The 19,007-nt window shown below is 63.1% G+C and overlaps 6 protein-coding genes across 6 annotated transcripts; all 6 read right to left on the bottom strand.

Annotated features, from left to right (window-relative positions):
* Window positions 1–62: 62 nt before the first annotated feature.
* LSCM1_06305 (uncharacterized protein) lies at window positions 63–1,433 on the bottom strand (the record flags this gene model as incomplete). Its single annotated transcript, XM_067323736.1, has 1 exon — window positions 63–1,433. The coding sequence occupies one exon, from the start codon at window positions 1,431–1,433 to the stop codon at window positions 63–65; it is 1,371 nt and encodes a 456-aa protein (XP_067179365.1).
* An 842-nt stretch (window positions 1,434–2,275) lies between these two features.
* Window positions 2,276–7,609, bottom strand: LSCM1_06304 (uncharacterized protein; the record flags this gene model as incomplete). Its single annotated transcript, XM_067323735.1, has 1 exon — window positions 2,276–7,609. The coding sequence occupies one exon, from the start codon at window positions 7,607–7,609 to the stop codon at window positions 2,276–2,278; it is 5,334 nt and encodes a 1,777-aa protein (XP_067179364.1).
* A 2,820-nt stretch (window positions 7,610–10,429) lies between these two features.
* Window positions 10,430–11,593, bottom strand: LSCM1_06303 (uncharacterized protein; the record flags this gene model as incomplete). Its single annotated transcript, XM_067323734.1, has 1 exon — window positions 10,430–11,593. The coding sequence occupies one exon, from the start codon at window positions 11,591–11,593 to the stop codon at window positions 10,430–10,432; it is 1,164 nt and encodes a 387-aa protein (XP_067179363.1).
* Window positions 11,594–12,667: 1,074 nt separating this feature from the next.
* Window positions 12,668–13,549, bottom strand: LSCM1_06302 (uncharacterized protein; the record flags this gene model as incomplete). The annotated part of the gene is made up of 1 exon (XM_067323733.1): window positions 12,668–13,549. One exon carries the CDS (start codon window positions 13,547–13,549, stop codon window positions 12,668–12,670), a length of 882 nt encoding a protein of 293 aa, XP_067179362.1.
* Window positions 13,550–14,559: 1,010 nt separating this feature from the next.
* Window positions 14,560–15,189, bottom strand: LSCM1_06301 (uncharacterized protein; the record flags this gene model as incomplete). The annotated part of the gene is made up of 1 exon (XM_067323732.1): window positions 14,560–15,189. One exon carries the CDS (start codon window positions 15,187–15,189, stop codon window positions 14,560–14,562), a length of 630 nt encoding a protein of 209 aa, XP_067179361.1.
* A 1,246-nt stretch (window positions 15,190–16,435) lies between these two features.
* LSCM1_06300 (uncharacterized protein) lies at window positions 16,436–17,863 on the bottom strand (the record flags this gene model as incomplete). Its single annotated transcript, XM_067323731.1, has 1 exon — window positions 16,436–17,863. One exon carries the CDS (start codon window positions 17,861–17,863, stop codon window positions 16,436–16,438), a length of 1,428 nt encoding a protein of 475 aa, XP_067179360.1.
* Between the last annotated feature and the right edge of the window lie 1,144 nt (window positions 17,864–19,007).

Here is a 19,007-nt window from a genome sequence, read left to right as displayed (position 1 = left end):
CCTCTCCCCCTCGGATGCCCAGCTGCGTGCGTGCGAACTGCCTTGCTGAGCACCGCCGCGCCCTAGCACTCGAAAATGCGGCGGACCTGCTCCATCCCCATCGACTGCTGCGTGACAGGGCACGCATGTTGGTCACGAACGTACCCTTGTAGGCACGGGTAGCATCCCACAATGCCGCTGACGAGGCAGACTGCCGCGTTTGTGACGCGCCTGTGGCAGATGGGGCACTCACCAGCCTTCGGGAGGCGACTTCGGTCCTGTGGCAGCGGCACGTCGCCGCCAAGCGTTGGCGGCGGTGGAATTGGCAACCCCTCCTCTCGTATCTGGCGTGGCGAGGACGCCCCATCAGCGTTTCGTGTGAAGTCCAGCAGCCGGAAGCCACAGAAGACGAGAAGCAGCACAACTCGTGCGACGAGAAGCGCGCGCTGGGCACGGGGGCCCGTCGTCAGCGAGTCCTCGAGAGTGCTCCGACGCAGCGCGATACCGAAAACGCGATGCAGCGGCGACGTGTAGGGGGTCATCTCGAGAACGAAGCACAACATATACAAGAGCCGTGACCCCTGCTTTACGATGTGGTAGGCCGGGTACACGTACTGCGCGAGAAAGCGCAAGAGGGCCGCTCGATGCGGGTAGCGGTGAGCATAAGCATTTCGCATGGCGACAGTGTCGACGGAGTTGTCGGTGTTACGAACGTACCACTGCTCCGCCTTCCTCTCCAAGTATGGCTTGAGCGTCAATAGGAAGAGGGAGATGATCTTGTTGCGACGGCTAAGTGGCTTAAAGCGCAGGTAACCGTATGGAGCGTGTTCAGCCTTGAGAAGCTCGACGGACTTCAGTTGCGAGAGTGCTGCGTCGTCCGCTTCGCTACCTATCCCCACCTTCGCGCTTGCTGCGATGCCATCCACAAGCGGAGTCGGCGTCGCCGCCGCCGCGACGCCAGCGTCTGCTGGTGCGCTGGCGTGAAGGCGCAGCTGTGAGGAGAGGCCCTCGTTGATAAAGTTCATTGCGCGTTCTTCTGGAGTCGTCACTGGCGGCGGCCCCAGCAGCAGCCAGCGAAGGTAGCGGCCACGCGCACCAGGCCGCCGCCCTGGAAACGACGGCCCAGATGCGGCGGCGGGCGATGAAGAAATTGCCGGGGCGGCGGCAAGCGGCCCATCAACTTCCGCTCGACGCAGGGCGAATATCATCTCGGAGAAAGTTGTGTCGGCATGCTGCAGCATCAGCCGCTCCAGCATCCCTGACACGGCAAAAAATATTTCATCACTCCACGGCAGCAGTACCGCCGCCCGGTCGCTCTTCTCGGCGAGTAGGGTGTGCGCGAACTGAAATGCCTTGTGGAGGGACTGGTTGATGCTGGTCGTGAGCTGCACCTCCACCACTGTCGGCAGAGGTGAGGAGGTGTTGATCTGCGAGGGGAGGTTGCTCTCGAACATGGTGCCTGCTCAATCCTGTAATGACTGAAGGGAGGGAGGGAGGAGGTTCGAGGAGCGAGTGCGCACCTGTATGCACAGGTGGCGTGAACACAAGCTGATGCAAAGGTGCGCTGCTGAGGATGGGGTATGGGATGGCTACTACGGGCGCTTGCGCCGAGAGACAAGCTGGGATGGATGGGTGGGTGGGTGGGGGAGGAGAAGGGCGTAATTTAAATTGGGCGAGTGTCTCTGCTTGTAAAGGTCAGTGTGGCAACAGTGAGGTATGGGCGTGTGTATGTGTGTGTGCGTGTGCGGGAGGGAGGGGCAGGTGTGGCGTGAGAGGACAGGGAGCGAGGCCCCTTCACAGAACCCCCCCTCGTGCGATGCGACAGGGGGGAGGGGGAGAGCGCTAACGCCAGCCGAGCACTGCGGCAAACGCGCCTTCTCCGTACATGTCGTTCGTCGCTATTACGGCGTTTCATAGAGTGAAAGACCAATGCGTTCCATTTCGTCCAATGCCCCCCCCCCCACACACAAACAAAAAGAACAGAAGGAGCAAGCCGCTCATCGCTCACCTCGGCGCGCCCTCGGACTACCTCCCCCCTCTCCGCTTTCCCCAAATGGGCCCGCTCTGCGACGCCCGCTTCGACGGCGGCAGGACGAGAAATCACTGCAGTAGCCTTACTCCACGCCTGCAGGAGTGGATCAGGGGAGACGCAGGAGGCGAGCGAAGAGGGGAGGAGCAAGGCAAGCTGCGTGGCCATCTGTCGACTTTCGCGCATGCACGTGTACGCCATCGCGCCGTCATCGACAGTCTGCGTGAGTCGCAGAATTTGACGAATACGATTGGCGCACGGCCGCTTTCACGAGAAGCAGTATTCCGCCGACCCTGGGAGCCAACCGAACAGAAGCCGCAGTTGCTGAGCCGCACTTGCACTGTACCCAGCGGCACCGCCCCTGCTGCTGCCACACAGACCGTGCAGGACTTGGCTGCGCCACCATTCCCGAAGACGAGCTCCCATCGTGGGGAAGGATACCGCCTGCTGCTGCTGCTGCGGTGCTGTCGCCGTGCTAGCAGCGTCGAAGCCGTTGCTTCCGTCGGCCACGGACGTCGTGTAGAGGGAGGCGAGCGCCATACAGCTGCAGCGCATGGCGAGCTGCACCGCTACCTTCCGCGTTCGAGCTGCGCTGTCCATCGTCTGCTGTGGCGATGGAGAGGTGGCGGAGGCAGAAGACGTGCCCTGGCTGCGGTCATCACCGTTCGGCACAGCGTCCACGTCCAGCGAAGCGTAGGCGCTCGCCAGCAACGCCAGCCCATCGGCCACGTACGGGTGAAGAACGCCAAGATGCTGCTTCGCCAAGTGAGTGACTTCCTTGAGCTCCCGCGCTGCTGCTAGCTCATCTTTGTCTTCGAAGAGGAGCACCGCTCCGCGCAGCAGGCGGAAGAGAACGACGTTTTGAGGGGTCCACGCGGCGGCAGGGGCTCTTGGAAGGGTGATTTGTTCCCCCCCCGTTACAGTCGAAGAGGCCGCTGCTGCTACCGAAGCCGCATAGCCGCTGTGCATCTCGTAATGGTCGAGGAGAACGCCGACCATGCGCTGCAGCACGTCTCCGGCGCGGTGTTTCTGTGTGTGTGGGAGCGCTCGCAGGTGCACGCCTGGCGGGGGGGAGAGAGCCGACGCTGGCGTGGATGAAGCACCGTGCAAGTTGGCGTTCGTGCACTGGGTGTGCTTAGGGCCGCTATCACTCTCTCCCTTTACGACAGCACTCTTGTCGACGCCTCCGCTGCCGCCGCTTGGAGATCTGTCTGCGAGCTTCCCGCCAGCACTGCCACTGTTGGCCCCCTGCGCATTCGCGTCCCCGCCGCTCTTGGCGGAGAGAACCACTCCGCCGCTCACGCCTTCATTGTCTTCGTCTTTCACCACGTGCACGGCTGCTCGAGCGGTGGTGGCGGCCGTTATGGTCGAGTCGAGATGAATGCGATGCATTTCCGTCGGCAGTGTGGCGTGTCGGCTGCGCAGCGTCGGGGTGCTTGTAGGTGTCGACGTTAGGCTGTCGAGTCGCGCCACGCGACGCTGCTGATCCTCAATAGTGGTGTTCAGCGTCGTGGTCGCGTGGGACGGAGAGGGGAGCGGCAGAAACAGCGGTGAGGGCGACGCCGTCTTCAGCGCCACCGATCGCGGACCCGTGACCGACGCCAACGGGGACCCATTTACCGGGCGCGCCCACTGCTGCTGCGGCAGCGTCGGTACCGGAGAACGCAGCAGAGCCACAGGCGGCGAGAAGAAACTGCAGTCCACGTCCGGCCAGACAAGTTCTTCTCCTGAGGTCACAAGATGGAAGAGGGTCCATGCCTTTAGGATGCAGATTAGTAAGGAGAGAGAGGGTGGTGCATGCAAGGTGGTGCAGGCGGCACGCTCAGCGGCCAGGAGGTGCAGGTATGGCAGCCCAGCGTCCTGCGCCACGGTGAGTTCCTCTTGCGGAAAAATCGCGAAGGCCGCGGCGCCGGTGCCATGGCCGATGTGGTGTCCATGCTTCATCACGCCGTCGTCATTGCGGGGGTTCATGAAGACGGTGGATCGCTCCACTGAGAGCCATCCCTGGGCGAAACCGTACAGCGCGTCCTGCGCCGTGCCGAGTGCCGTGTCAGCGGCCAAGCCCCCGTCGCCACTGCTCACGGAGTCGCCTCTGCCCTGACTTCGCCTCTCTTTCGTTTCCGCCGGCTTCGGCAGCTCTGGGAGCCGCCGCAGGCTCATGCATGTCGCAAGACACGCCAGCAGAACGTGCATCTCAGGGAGCAGCGTCATCTTTGCCTGCCGATAGAAAAATGCGGCAAACTGCTGCCCTTCACGGATGTAATGCGCCGCCCTTACGAGAGAGAGCTGTGTGAGGTGGTGGCGCGCCATGGTGACCAGCGCCGCCGCTTTGATCTGCACCAGCGCTCGAAGTTGCACCGGGGCAGCGCACTGCAGCTGGTCGGCCAGCAGAACACACGGCCGGACAGGAGGCTGGCGGACGCCACCGCCACTGTTCGCCCTCTCGCTCGCGTTTTGGATGTCGGTGGCGTTGGTAACGGGGGCGCTGCCCCCCACGCGCACACCAGCGCCACATGAGATGCCCCACGTATTCCCCGTCAGCTGCAACATTTCTGCGTCGACAGTGAAGAGGAGCCGCGCCATGAGCTGCTCTGCATTCTGCAAACCAAGTCGAATGATGGGAACCGATGGTGCCGTCGGGGATGCCCCTATGGCGGTGAAGACGGCCCCACTTTGCAGCTCCTCGGTGCCCGCGGCAGAGGTGGATGCACCAATGTGCGGGATGGCGGCTGCACGCATAAGCACCGTCACCAGCTCTAAGTAGAGCTGCAGGGCGCGGCGGACACCAGGGAACACCCAGCTCCACGAAGGTGGCGGGTGCAGAGATGACGTGACCTTAGCAGACGCCTCATGCTCCCGCGGCGCCGGCGACAGGGGGCGACTGCGCTTTCGAACGGCCGGAAAAGATGCGCCCTCGTCGTGACGGTGCTTGAGCGGGGGATGATCTCCGCCGAGGCGACCTCCGACTGCTTCCTCGGGCAACTGAGCAGGCGCCGCCACGCCCTTTGCCGCATCTTCGCCAGAGGAGCGCGCAGCGTTGACGGCTCGCGTCGAGGCGGTGAAGGGCGACAGGGCGCTACTCAGCGCCCGCTGGAATCGAAGAGCAACAGGAAAGTTATCCCGTAGGCCCAACTCTACGAGGCACCACCACAACGCAGCTTCGTGTACCACAGCAGGTGCCGTGGTCACTGTAGAATCTACCGGTGCACGCCAGCTGAGGGACGGTGTGGTTGGCAAGCCTGCACCCTGATCGTGAGCGTCACCGCTCTCGTCGCTATCGGTGCTCTCCGTCTTCGGTCGCTTCTCCGCCTCCGCAGTTGCATTGGTGGCGGGTGCAGCGGCGCCAGCTGAGCGCCACCGCCCGAAGACGAACGCGTTGACCTTTGCGTGCTCCACGGCGTCGTGCACCATATCGCAAGTGGTAGCGAGGAGGTCTGCGGCATCCGTGCCGAGTGCCGCGTCGAAGGAGGAGGACGCTGGCGGGACCGTAGAGCGGGTTTGGTGGTCTCCGAAGAGAGCCACATAGGCAGGGTCACTGCGATAGCGTTGCACGAACACCGCCTCTTCCCTTGCCTCCCCCGACGCGCCGCCTTTTCCGTTCTTCTCTCTGCATTCTAAGTCATCCATCTCCATCGCACTGCCGTCGCGTAGTCGCGGTGCTCCGCGGGCGCCGTCGCCGATGGTGCCGCGCGCTATGAGGCCAACGGCGGAGAGAGAGTCTCGATGCATCTCGGAGATCGGCTGCGGTGCCGATGCCGCTGCAGGCTGCTGGCAGAGCAGATATACGTAGCTGAGGCAGTGATACCAGCCGAGAACCTCTGCGGCCAGCCGGACGTCGAAGCCCAGAGCATAGCGGGGAGGGCCGCCCACTGTCGCATTCGCGGCGTTGACGGCGGTGGCAGTGGCGGCGAGGCCACGCGGTGACGCTGCAGCAGCGCCGTCGCCGGCGCACTGCAGCGCGCAGAGGCAGAACGGGCTTAGCCGACTGCGAACGTACCGCAGCGCCTCGCGCCACACTATGCCTCGCGCCGGCATGTCCGCGCTCTCGCTCGGAAGAGGTGCTGGTGCCGCGGCCGCTCTGATCGCGTCCCCATCGGCCTCCTCTTCGATCCAGCGGATCACCGTCATGTAAGACCGCGACAAGAGATGCAGGCGCTGGAGACTCTCTTGATAGCGTCGATAGTTCAGGCGCAGGTCTGCGGTGTACGCCTGCGCCCGCGCACCGGCATCGGAAAAACACGGTGTCGTGGCACTGGAGGGCGTTTGCCGCGGAGGCAGCAGCGACGGTGATGGCAGGGAGCCACACGCCTGCAGGATGGCGTAATGCACCTTGCACTCCTCCACCTGCACCATGACAGCGCAGGCTCGGCCCTCTTCGGTAATCAGTCGATCGATCACCTGCTGAAAGGCCGGCAGGGAGGAGGGTTGGAGTGGAGAGGTACCAGTCGCTGACGGCAATGGCGACGCGTCTGACGACTGTTCCTGCGGTGAAGTGGGCGACACCCAGCGTTCTTGCAGGTCTTCCCACAAGAGTCGAAGTGTTCGCGCACGTGCCACGTCGGTGTACTGTTGCGCGATCCACTGCCGCGCCTCCGCCAAACACTGCAAAGCGCGCTTGTGCTGAGCACGGCGTTGACATATCAGGGCCTGCAGCACGTACGCGCGTACGACGAGCGATACCGCGATCGTAATGGTCTCGCTGGTCGGTCCAAACGTGAGGGGGGAGGACAGGAGGTTCTGCTTGCCTCCACTCGCGCCATGCGATGCGCCAGCTCCATTCGCAGCTGCGGCGAGCATCGGCCAGTGCAACGTGAAGCTGGAGAGCGGCCACGCAAGAGATGTGACAGTGGCCTGATTAAGAAAGTACATGCTCGCCACTCGAGACTGTACTGCCGCACCAGTGTCGCCGACGGCCGTCGACAGGGGCGTGCCGGCGGCCGCAGCCGCGGTGCCTTGGCTTACGTCCGCTACCTCTCGCAGCACATCTTCAAGGGAGTAGGACGCGCTGCCACCGCCTTTTGCAGAATCATATGTAGCGCGACGCGACTGGTTCCGCGGGGATGCTGTGGAGGAGGTCTGCTGATGCGACGGCACCGACGCGGCGCCAGGGATGTTGTCTGTCGCGACCAAAAGCGATGTCGTCGCAAAGACCGGTGCCAGAACCTGCTCTGCCAGCTCCAGCGCCTCCAGGCCAGCGGTGCAACTGAGCGTGCGCGGGGACGGTGCAGCCGACGAGGCGGCACTCGCCGGTGACACCGCTGTGCGTATCGAAGGCACGTCTGCTAACAAAAGGTACTCGGCCGCGCGCAGTCGCGTGACAAGCTCTTCGCACTTCCACTCCGCATCGAAGGCCGTGATATGCAGCGGGCGCTCTACCTTGGACGCCGTCGCTGTGGGCAGCGTGTTCGAACCGGGTGCGTCGCCGCCGCTGCTGATGCTAGACTTCTCTGTCGTTGTTTCACTCGCACGCCGCAGAGCCGGCGGTGGCTGTGTCAAGACGTAGTGCAGCAGAAGAAACGCTTGCAGAGGCTTGCCATTCTGAACCGCCATATCCTCCGCCAGGCTCCACAAGCGCAGGATGTAGTCCCTTCTCTCTTTCATAGCTCTCGCCTTCTCCGCTTATGGAACCCCTCGTCCCCCCTCCCCCCAAAAAAGGCTTCCACGCGTGTGAGGATCGCTTGTGCGTCACTGTATGAGGAAGGGGGCGGAGAGGAGTGGGCGGCAATGCTTGAAGAGGGATCGACGACAAGGTGCTCTGTGTTCGCTTGCTGGGTAGCACTGCATCCATGCGCACATGTGGGTGGGTGGGGGTGAGGATGAGGAGGAAAAGGAGAGGGGAGGGTGGGGAGAGCGGAGAGTGCAGGGGCGGTGCAGCACGCCGTCCATCCGCTACGCAGTGCGACGCCATCGTGGATGAAAACGAAAAGCGCTTCATCGAAGGCGGGAGCCGCTGCCGATTTACACTCGTGCGCAGAGGAACACTAAATGACAGCTCGACGCGCGCACGCATCGCCGCCTGTGCGCGTCGTTCCCCTGCGAAGCAGCGCAGAGGGGCAGTGCTGCTGGTCCTTGCCCGTCCCCCTTCCTGTCCACGTCACCGCCTCACGATGAGAGTCGCTGAAGGGAGCCAGGCGCTGCTGGCTGTTCGCCTCTGTGCACTTCACGATGCTGCTTCGTTTGGGTTGCTCGAGTGGGAGACACAAGCACACAGAGAGAGAGAGAGGCCAGCCCCAGGCGCTGCAAGAGCGGCCGTCTCCGCGTGGAGGAAGGGGAGGAGAGGGAAGACCAATGAGAATGAAATGCTCGTGAAGCGGGTGTGGGGGTGGGGCGGAGGCACTTCCTCCAGCCTTCTAAGAGAGTCGAGTCACCCGATGGAGCCGAGTCCAATGACGCTCCGTTACCTAGGCTGCTCGCGTCGACGTGCTCGCAGACTCCCTCAAGGGGCTCCTGCACAAAGTAGTTCATCACTGGACATGCAAACGAGAGGAATGTGCATGTGTGTGGGGGTGGGAGCACTCTACGTAGACTAAGCAAGAGCGTTCGACACGGTAGAGCAGGACGCTCTCACCAAGGAGGAGGAGAGGGAGGGGAAGTCCCCAAGTGGACTCACGCCATACGCCCTGGACGAAGAACTTCACACCGGATCGTCACGCACGCGGCCGTTGCCAGAGGAGGAAACTGCACAATAGCCATGCGTGCATGCGGAGCCCTCCACAAGGATCTGTTCCGCAACCTCTTCTCGTCAGCCACAGCGTGGCATTGCTGAGTGTGGTGCTCAGCACGTTACCTGGGCGGCCCCTCGCCTCCTTCGCTGACCACCTCACCTCCCTCACATCCTGCACAGGCAACCACACTCTCAACTCCCCCCCATCATCACCACCATCACTTGGAGGTCAGAGCACAGCGCATGGAACCCCCCTTCGTCTGAGAGCGCACCGCCAAAGCGCCGTACTCTATCGTTTGTCCGTGGCGCGGACACCAGTCGAAGCCTTCCATGGCGTGTAAGGACCCGCAAGACCGCCGCCTACGCCTTGTGGGCGCATCTTTCCATCGGCTTAGCCACATTTGTCATCCCCCAACAGCAGGTCGCCGAGGCGGCGCCAGTGCGAGCACGGTGCGCGCGCGCCGTCCCGCCACGGCTGACATGGTCTACCACATTCAGACGAGGCATCCAGAGGTCAGAAGAGGGGAGGTGTGATGGGTAAGGAAGGCGCGCCGACACTCATACCGGCCAGCCACACAGTGCGCGTGGGCATAGTATGCGGCATCCCCCAAATCCGACGAGGTGTGGGCCGATGCAGCACAGGTGCCGGAGGCAGCACGCGAGCAGCCCGAGCCGCGCCATGCAGCGCTGCGGACGCCAACGCGCCGAGGCCGCACACCACAGTACGGCATGCCGCGGGATGGAGCGAGCCATTGGGAGGGAAGGGGGGCGTGTAGGGCAGGGCATACAGGCAGGGCACAGGATGCCTCAGAGGGCCCTGGCCAGGGGGAGGCGCCCCGCGGATGCCGGTGCACCGCCCACCCGAGTCCCTCTGGGGGTGGGGGGCCGACGGCGCAGCGCGCATGCGGCGGAGGACAGGATGAGCCCGCTAGACGCGTGGCTCGACTCGGCGGCTGGACGGCTCGTCGTGGGCGGCCAGGGTGTAAGCCGTGCGTGTGTGTGTATGCCGCTGAGTCAGGCGAGCCGTGGTCTCACGCGGGCATTCTTCGAGAGGGAGAGAGGGAGAAAAAAAGGAGATTGCCTGCCGGTTTCGATGGCGTGCACCACGCCAACGCTGAAGTGGAGGTGCATGTGAAGGTGATGGGGTAAAGGAGAGGGGAGAGGTGGGGTGCAGGGGACTGTGGGAGGAAAAGAGCGACTGGCGCTCCGGCTTTGACACCTTGTTGTCCTTCCCCTCCACTGACCCACGTGCGATGACTTGCAGAGGAAACCGCTTCGAACACCGGTTACCAACACGCTCGCTGGGGCCATCCGTACCCCGTCCTGAACGCACAATGTTCTGCGTGGGTGTATGCGCATGTGCGCATGATACGCGACAGACAATGCCCAGAAGGGCTTGACCGCGGTGACTGCTAAGCTTCACGGTCGCCATTGCTGCTCGAAGCGCTTCTTCACTATCTGTAATTCGTTAGAGCGTGGACTGTACGCACACATGCGGCACGATCCAGCAGCACGAAAGAGGGGTGGGCGATGGTGGCTTTAGTCGAGGAAGGAAGAGCAGACGCGGACACCCGATGTGCCGGCTGCTCCCGAGGGGATCACCACTCGCCACGAAGGGTGAACGAAGCGGCAAGGCGGGTCAGCCCGAATGGCGCTACGACACACGCGTTCACTTGACAGAATCGGTGGCATCCTCGAGCGTCCCCACCTTCCACTCGCCCTGACCTCGCTGAGAGGAAAAAGCGCGCGCACGCGCTTCAGAAGTATCGATGTGGGCGGAAGCCAGCAGTTGCCACGTCTTGCTGCCACAGTGAGCGTGATTTGCGCTTCCAACCAAACCCCTTCTGGTCAAGGCGCTCTTGCATGAGCTGCATGTGTGGCCCGCGCACTCCACTGCTGCGGGTCGCGGCGCTCCAGCTGTGCCCCATCGGCTTGAGCGTCTGCAGTGGCAGCCAACGCTGCGATGGGGGACGGCCAGTATCGCCGCTGCGCACACCGCGGCGAATGAGCGAGCCAGCCGCAGCCGCAAAGGGATGGATCGGGAAGCTCATGTGGGCTACGCCTCCGGGGTAAGCTGCGCTGCTTCCGCTGTGACTGGGTGAGCGGTCGACCGGTCTAGTGAAAATCGAGAGCTCTGAGGGCGGTGGGTGCGCTGCAGCGCCACGGAGATGCGCGGTCCGAGACGCCTCTTCTGCCGCCACCGCCGCGCTTTCTCCTGCCTCCTCCGCTGACGCATTGTGGCGGCGCTCTCGTCGCATGCGATCGACTGCAGCGTACTGGCTGCGGCGGATCAATGGAAGGGGGTACTCGAGCGGCACGCGCATCTTCGCGCAGAGGTCGGCGTCGCGGAGGCGCTGCAAGCAGTCCTCTGTACGGATCCGAATCGCCTCTGTCCGAGCGCGAACACCGATGTTGACAGGAAAGAGTCGCATCGCGAGCACATTGTTCGTATCGTACTTGGAGTAGGGCAAGGAGGAGTTGTGATGCCGCTCAGGGTGGTGGTGCTCACTGAAGAAGGTGCCCATGTCGAAGCCGTCACCGTGCCCGTCCGGCAGGCGCGAATGCGGCTGCTCCCCGTCCAGGGTACTGACATCTGCTCCCACTTGACGTTGGATGGCCATGTTGATGTTGTTGTAGCCGTGTAGATCCCGAGGCAGCTGCATCTCAAGCCCGAGATCGTGTCGCTCTGCGTCGAGGGACGGCGGCGGTAGGTTCTCGCTGCGCATCAAGTGAAGCGTAAACGGCGGCTGCACGAGATGCTGCACGCGAGCACCGCCGTATAGCATTTCGCAGGCAGCCGCACGGCGGAGTGCGTAGGGCAACAATGCACAGGGGCGCGGCTGCTGGCTGGCGGCTGGCGCTGAGGCCACCGCACCAGCACCCACCTTCCTCACCGCTAGAGAGGCACTTCGCTTCAGCATGACGACGGCGCGCCGGCAATCCAGTAGCTGAACAAATGAGTGCAGCGCACTATTCCGTCCTCCCCTCCCTCGAGCGGTGCGTTCGATGGGGTATGCCTCCCCCGTAGGGGCGGAGAGGAGAGACGAGGAGCGAAAGCAGGAGGGTGCTCGGGCGCGGGTGTCAGGTGCGTGCCCCGCAACACCTTACCAATACGAGCCGTAGGAGGAAACGCGCTTCCTTCTCTCGGACAGGGGGCGACGACGACGCAAGAGAGCGGGGAGGGGGGAGGCGGGGAAGCATGAGGTGTGGTGGTGGTGGTGAGAGGTAGGCCATGGGGGGTGAGGGGAGATCCACTCAAGTGTGGGCAGGAAGCAGGATGGGACCGCCAAATAGCTGCCCGACAGGACCATCTCTGGCACGCCGCTGTGGAAAACGTGCCACAGCTCGAGCAGCCGCATGGGGTCGGGGAGGGGGTGAGCTGAAAGGGGAGCGGCGACCGGCGCCAAGCTCACAGGCGAAAGCGCTGCAGTACGTGTGCGGGGGTGGCGGAATCTCTTCGGCTGCAGGTCGATGCACCCTCCGATTCACATCTCCTCTCCATACCCGAGCAGCGCTTCGAGTACGCGTGTTCGCTTCACCTTATCAGTGCGGATGGCGCGACCGCAGCAGAGCAGCCGAGAGAGGGAAGGCGAGCGGGGAAGGGGGACGGGATCGGGCACTGGACGAAGGCGTTCAGACCTGTTTGATTGTGCTTCTCTCCAAACCGACAAAAAAAATCAGTGACAGCACAGCTCTGCCGCCTTTTTTTTTGCACAACGACTGCTCTCTACTCACCTCTCCAGAGCGCATTGCGTGCGGCCACGTCGGCGCCACCTTGATCATAGCCGGCAACATCTCCGAGCCGCGGATGCAAGCGACGCAGAGGGGAGGCGGAAGTCGTTGTGTGTGTGTGTGTGGAAGGGCGGCTATGGGACAGGCCATACACGCAGCCCGCGTCACAGGATGGGTGAGAGGAAAGGGGAGGGGATCCTCACAGGGTGAGCGCACGACGGTTTTCTGCTACGGAAGGCTGCTTCCCTCAGCTTCTTGCCTCATCACTTGGGCACGCTCCACCGCGTCTCACCGCGCGACGTCGGCGACGGTCCACACTGCTGCTTGTAGAAGTGCTTCAACTCCGCGTGCTCCGGCCGCTTTCGTCGATCCTGCCAGCGAGGGCCGTACATGTGTGGCATGTACTCCTCATCAACGCTGTTGTTGCTGCTCTCGTCCGCCCATGCGTGGCGGGTATCGCGGCCTCCGGTGTGCCGCGCTGAAGAGTGCCACCGCCCATCGCCTGCGTTGTTGCCACCCCGCATGAACGCCATGTCGGGGCGGTGGTACACGCGATGGGCAATCACGCGGTACCGTTCCGCGTCCGCGCGGAGCTTCTTGATAGTACGCTTCGCACTAAAAACGACCGATGGCTCGGGGGTCAGGGCGGCGGATGTGTGGCCTTGTGCATCCCTGCGCTGCAGGTGTGCCTCGTATTCGTTCCCCAGTGCATCCGCACATTCGGCGCACGTCGTCGCTGTCAAGTAGATCAAGGACGACTTGGGACTGTGCGCCAGCGCCTTCTGATGGGTGTAGTTGGCTATGTCGCGCGCGCTGATGAAGTCGCCGCGCTGGTAGTGACTCAGCGCGAGGTTCAGGAGGCTGTGCAGATAGGCCGTTGTGCCTTTTCTTTGCTCACTGGCAAGGCGATGTAGATCGGCTTCGACGCGGCGCCGCGTCGCGTCAGGGTCGTTAAGGTTTATAAAGAAATGATAACTCTTTGCGCGGTGGGCCATGCAGAGGGCAGAGACCGCTGAGGTGGCGCGAGTGCTCGTCGCGAAGGAGAAGGACGCGCAATGAGTGCTGACAACGACACGGCACGCCGTACAGGCGGCCGGCCGAACTACATGGCCGATGTGGCGACATGGGCTACAGAGGTGCCACATGCGATTCCTCACTTCCAACGTTCGCTGTGGGGGTAGGCGGCGTGGGGAAAAAAGCCCAGCAGGGCGCAACAGCAGCGCCGTGACCCGATGCGGTGGGCTTTACTACAGAAAGAGAGGACGAGAGGGGATGCACCGTGAGTAACAAGCTCGGTGTAGCGCCATAACACTGAGAAGCTAACTGCCGCCGTCACACACACTGCGGCATGCACCGCCGAAAGCGAGCCCCCTCCCCCCCACTTCTCCTCTCCTTGTTCTCGTCCTCATTGACAAACCTTTCTGCTGCCCTCCTCCGTCCGACAAGTGTCACAGCTGACACCCACGTGGAGACAACGAAACGGGGGGGGCTCAAGGAGACGGCGAGGAGTGTCCTTCCCGTCGCGCATGCCTTCCGCGTGCGTGCCGGTACGTGTGCCATACCGGGCCTCTTTCAGGGTTGCCGATGCGCAGCCAAATGCGCGGGATCGAGCCTGCAGATTTTTTCTCTTTTCGCATGCCCCGCTGAGCTTTTTATGAGAGCACACACCATCACCCATTGTCCCTCTCCCCCCTCCCCCCAAACACACATTCTGGCGCGCATACAGAGCGGAAACCACCCGACGGAGAAGCAGAGCGCGCGTCTATATCTCTCAGTGTGCGTGTGTGTGTGCGAGAAGGAGAGAGGGAGTGAGGTTGCGATGGCGTTGATGCTGCAGCAGCAGCCCTGCTTAAACGCCGAAGATGAAGAGGATGAAGAGAGAGAAGTACGTGCGGCAGCACACAGACCCGCCTGAGATAAGTCAGCTGCTCCGACGGGATCTGATGGGGTTGATGGTGGTGGTGAGGGAGAACGCGCAGATGCCTACGAGAAAGAGGAGGGCACAACGCACGCGAAAAAAAAGAACGCCGCCGGCCGTCTCGGCTCGTCCTTCGCGAGCAGGCGGGTGCGCAGGGCGAAGGGGAATGCGGAGCGGGAAAGCCAACGTGGAGGCGTGCGAGCGACACCGCTTTCTTTCACCTTTCTCTCATCGCCTTTACTCTGGCGCGCCGTACGCCTCCGGAAGACGTTCAATCGTGTAGCGATGCTTCGCAATGTACATTATAGGCACTCCAGGAACCTTTCGCAGGCGCCGCTTGAGCTCCTGATCGCACGTTGCTACAATGTAGATAGGGTGCTGAGTAACGGTGCGCACCACGCAGTCATCCGCGTACTTGCTGTCGCATGTCAGTCTCTCAAACCGCTTGTCGCGAGCCAGCTTCAGCGCAATGCGGAACTTCTTGCCCAGCTTCTCAAGCTCGGCAAAGACGCAGTCGCAGATGCACGGGATGACCTTCGCGAGGAGGCAGTCCATCAAGCCTTGCACAATATCAATTTTGTTCTGCATGGAGAAGTTGATGAAGTTTGTATCCAACCAGATTCGATATGGTGGGCCCAGGGCGGTGTTGTAGGAGAGGAAGTGTGCCGTGCGCGTCGGCGCCGCATGCGTCACCTGCGCCTTGCGGAAGAGCACGGCCGCGTAGTCCTTCGTCGCCTGCTTCGTGATGTTAGACTCAGGTCCTTCATGATAGCTCTCCGCCTCGCGCTTTTTCTTAGCGGCGAGCGATTTCTCTTTCATGAGAATCTTCTTGATGGCATGATGGGACTGCCTCTTCACTTTGCCCATTGTTGCTGCTGTCGTGGTGGTGGTGGTGGCGCTTCTCCCTCACTTGTCAGTCTGCGCGCGCTTCGATCTAGGCGCTTCCCACCCCCCCATGCGACGAGAGAGACGGGCAATGAAAGGGAAGACAACAAAACGACGCAGACGGCCAACAGAGACCGGGGCAGGGTGGGGTGGGATGGGCGACGGAGAAGACGTGGTAGAGGAGACGGACTTTCGCGCAGCGGACGCCGCGAGAGACGAGGGTGCGCCACTGCCGCGCCGAAGATAACGGATAGGAGCGACGGCGGTCTTGCTCGTACATGTCCCGTACCCAAAGATTTCTCTAAGGATGGGGGTGGTTCAGGGAGATGGATGGAGGAGACGCTGCCACAACGACGGCGTCGAGCAACTGGACACGGCCACACCATTCCAATGAGTTGTGTTTCACTGTTGCAAAGACTGTTGCGGCGGAGTGCCACTGCTCACCGGAAAGAGCATCCGCAGCGGCTGGCCGAAAGACGCGCATGAAAAGATGGATGGAGGTGCGTGTGGCACTGTGCGAGGAGGGAGGAGACGGGGCGGCGAGAGACGGACGAGCATCGACAGTACAGCTGAGGAATCCTTTTCGCTCTGCCGTGCTAACGTCCCCTTCGCCTCCTCCCACCGACCGCATCCTGTAATGGGGCCACAAGCAGCCGGGTATACAGGCTTTACAGCAGTGCGCCGCTTCAGCGACCGAAGCGCGACCTCTGCACCCCCCCTTCACCCCCCCCACACAGACACACACGGGATGGCGCCAGCCTCTCCGCACTAGTGGGCGGAGCGAAGGCCGGCTGAGACGCGCTCGAGCCACGCAGCAATTTCGCCTACCACATGCATGGCACAAACGGGCGTACTGCCGCAGGCCGCCCCGCCGCAACGCCACCCGCGCCCTGGCTGCCGAGAAAAGGGGGGCCCGACGCCGGCAGGGATAGGGAGGAGGGGCTGCGTGTGTAGAGGCCACGCACGGAGAGCGGGGCCCTGCAGCCTCACCGCCTGTTGAGATGCCACGCACATATTGCGGGATGCGTTTGCCCCCCCCCCCCCGCCACCAGGGACCACGAAAACAATGAAAAAAAATAATGCAGGCCACTCCTGCTCTTTGCTGCAGCCCCCGCTGGCCGCTAATACCCGAGACCAACATGGCCAGCGCCCCAGTCACGAGCGTGTGCGCGCACAGAGACAGACAGACAGACACACACACAAGCCCATACAGAAAGCCGTGGCTCGATCATCCAGCTGCATAGCTGCGTGCGATGATCGCGGAGGTGCCGCCGTCCTCGTAAGCCCCCCGCGACATCCACCTCTCTCGCTGATCCTGCGAGAGCTCTGCGAGAAGGGCACCGCCCATGTATGCCATGTGCTGCCGCCGTTGTGGCTCTTTCACTTGGATGGGGCTACGCGCCATGTGGGCCGGCCCCCCTTTGCGCTTCTCTCGCCAGTAGAGGTCCTGTGTTTCCCTCTCCAGCCGTTCCCCGAAGCCCGGCATTACGGTAGACCCGCCGGAGAGGATGATGTGCCCGTAGAGGGACGCCCGCACGTCAATGTCGGCAGCCTCCATCGACTTCCACAGCGCTGTGGCAATGCCGTCACACTCGTAGCCCATCTCTTGCGGGTTGAAAAGCACCTCAGCCGCGATGAACCGCTCCGGCCCCAGGCGGCAGGAGGTCCCATCCGGCAGCACACATTCGCAGTGCAGCGCGCTCGTCTCGCGCGCCAGCCGATACTCCAGGCCGTCTTTCCGGCTCGCCACGTAGCAGTAGCGCTCTTTGATCTGCCGGAGTACATCAACATCGTTGGAGAGCTGAGGCGCATACGACCCCGCGGCTCTCCCAGCCCCGGCTGACAGAAGGCCCGGGTACCGCCGATGGGGCAGCTGTTGTCCTAGAACCTGCCCAAGACGCTCGGTAACCGCGTGGCCTGCCACGCCCACGACGCGCTGCGCAGACGGCAGCACAAATCCATCGAACACCGGTGTGCAATGAGAGAGCCCCTCGCCGCACTCAACGACGATTCCACGCTCCGTGCCGTTCGCGAAGAGCGACAGGACTCCCTGCTGCGCTGCCTGGATTGCTGAAAGCTGGTACTTCTCGAAGAACAGCTCTAGCAGGTCACATCGCTGGCGCAGGGACATATTGGGCGGCTCGCTCAGCAGCAAGCGCTTCCCCTGCAGCCACGCGAGGCCGTCTTCGTACCGCCATCCAGCTGTGCCTCTACATGACGGCCCCACCAGCGGCGGCAGCCGCTCACACAAAGTGTAGTCCCAGATCTCCTGCATGGCGCCCATGCTGTGAATGACGCCGTTGCGCATCGGATACGTCAGCTCCACTATACCGAGCTCCCTCGTGGCTGCAAGATCGTCTCCGCACAGAACATCCTTTTGAAGCAGCTGCGCTACATGAGGATGCGTGTCTTCTCGCCCACGCAGCGCAGTCGATCCTCTGATCACCGGCGCATACAGTGAGCTCTTCGAGAGATGAGCGGGCGATGGTGACGAGGACGCATGCGGGCCAGCCATGCTCGGGCGAAGGGCGGCCGCTTGCATCGTCGGCCGGCCTATGACGGTCGGGCAGAGGAGCAGCGGCAGTGGAGAGACGCCGGCGCAGCCGCATCGGACGGTGCCCGTCCCGTTATCTAGCACCAGTGGTGCGGCGGCCATCGAAAAGTGGTGGCAGGGGGAGGGGGAGAGAGAGAGCGATCCGCCTGGTGCGCCCTTCGCATCGCCCAACGATAGCCGAATGCGAAAGGCGTGAAAGAAAAAGCAGCAGGCTGGGGGGCCGTCCGTGTCTGCTGCTGAGGGGGACGTCTCTGCCAAGAACAAAAAAAAAGGTCGCGGAGGGGGGGCCTGCAGCGTCAGCTCTTCCCCTCACCCCGCCGTGCCCCTTTTAGGACGAGGCGTGCTGGCGGCTGTGGGAGGAGAGTGGGTGTGGGGAAGGGGAGGAGGAGTTACAGAAGAGTGACCGAGCAACGTGAGGGTGCCGAAACAACCCCAGCGGTGGGGGCCGCAGGATGATGGGAGCGGGAGGGTGGACTGAAACGAGACGCACCCCCACCCGCTCCTCACCTCAGTGGGGGATGGCAGGGCGCGTGAAGCGGCATGGCGGTGGTGGGGCGTGAAACGCAGCCCGCGTGCGTGGATACGCGCGGTTGCACCAGCGGTGGTGCTTCGAGCATAGACATGATCCGCGCAACCTCAAGGCACATGGCGTCGACCCCGTCAGACTCAGCTCCGCCACTTGCCCATTCGTGCGCCGAGCGTTTGTTTGACGCCTGCGACAGGATACCCTTGCGGAGCGCGGCCGGCACCGATCAGGAGGAGGGCGTAAAGGAAATGGAGGAGGAGGGGCACGCACGGGCACATGGCGTGGCAGAGGGCCTAAGCGCCTTTGCATCTGCTTCCGTGCCCGACAGAGGTACACAGCCCTTTTCGCTCTGTCGTGCTAACGTCCCCTTCGCCTCCTCCCACCGACCGCATCCTGTAATGGGGCCACAAGCAGCCGGGTATACAGGCTTTACAGCAGTGCGCCGCTTCAGCGACCGAAGCGCGACCTCTGCACCCCCCCCTTCACCCCCCCCACACAGACACACACGGGATGGCGCCAGCCTCTCCGCACTAGTGGGCGGAGCGAAGGCCGGCTGAGACGCGCTCGAGCCACGCAGCAATTTCGCCTACCACATGCATGGCACAAACGGGCGTACTGCCGCAGGCCGCCCCGCCGCAACGCCACCCGCGCCCTGGCTGCCGAGAAAAGGGGGGCCCGACGCCGGCAGGGATAGGGAGGAGGGGCTGCGTGTGTAGAGGC

Source organism: Leishmania martiniquensis, chromosome 19 (genome assembly GCF_017916325.1).
Source record: "Leishmania martiniquensis isolate LSCM1 chromosome 19, whole genome shotgun sequence".
NCBI classification, from domain to species: Eukaryota; Euglenozoa; class Kinetoplastea; order Trypanosomatida; family Trypanosomatidae; genus Leishmania; species Leishmania martiniquensis.
This window is presented reverse-complemented; position numbering and strand designations above follow the sequence as displayed.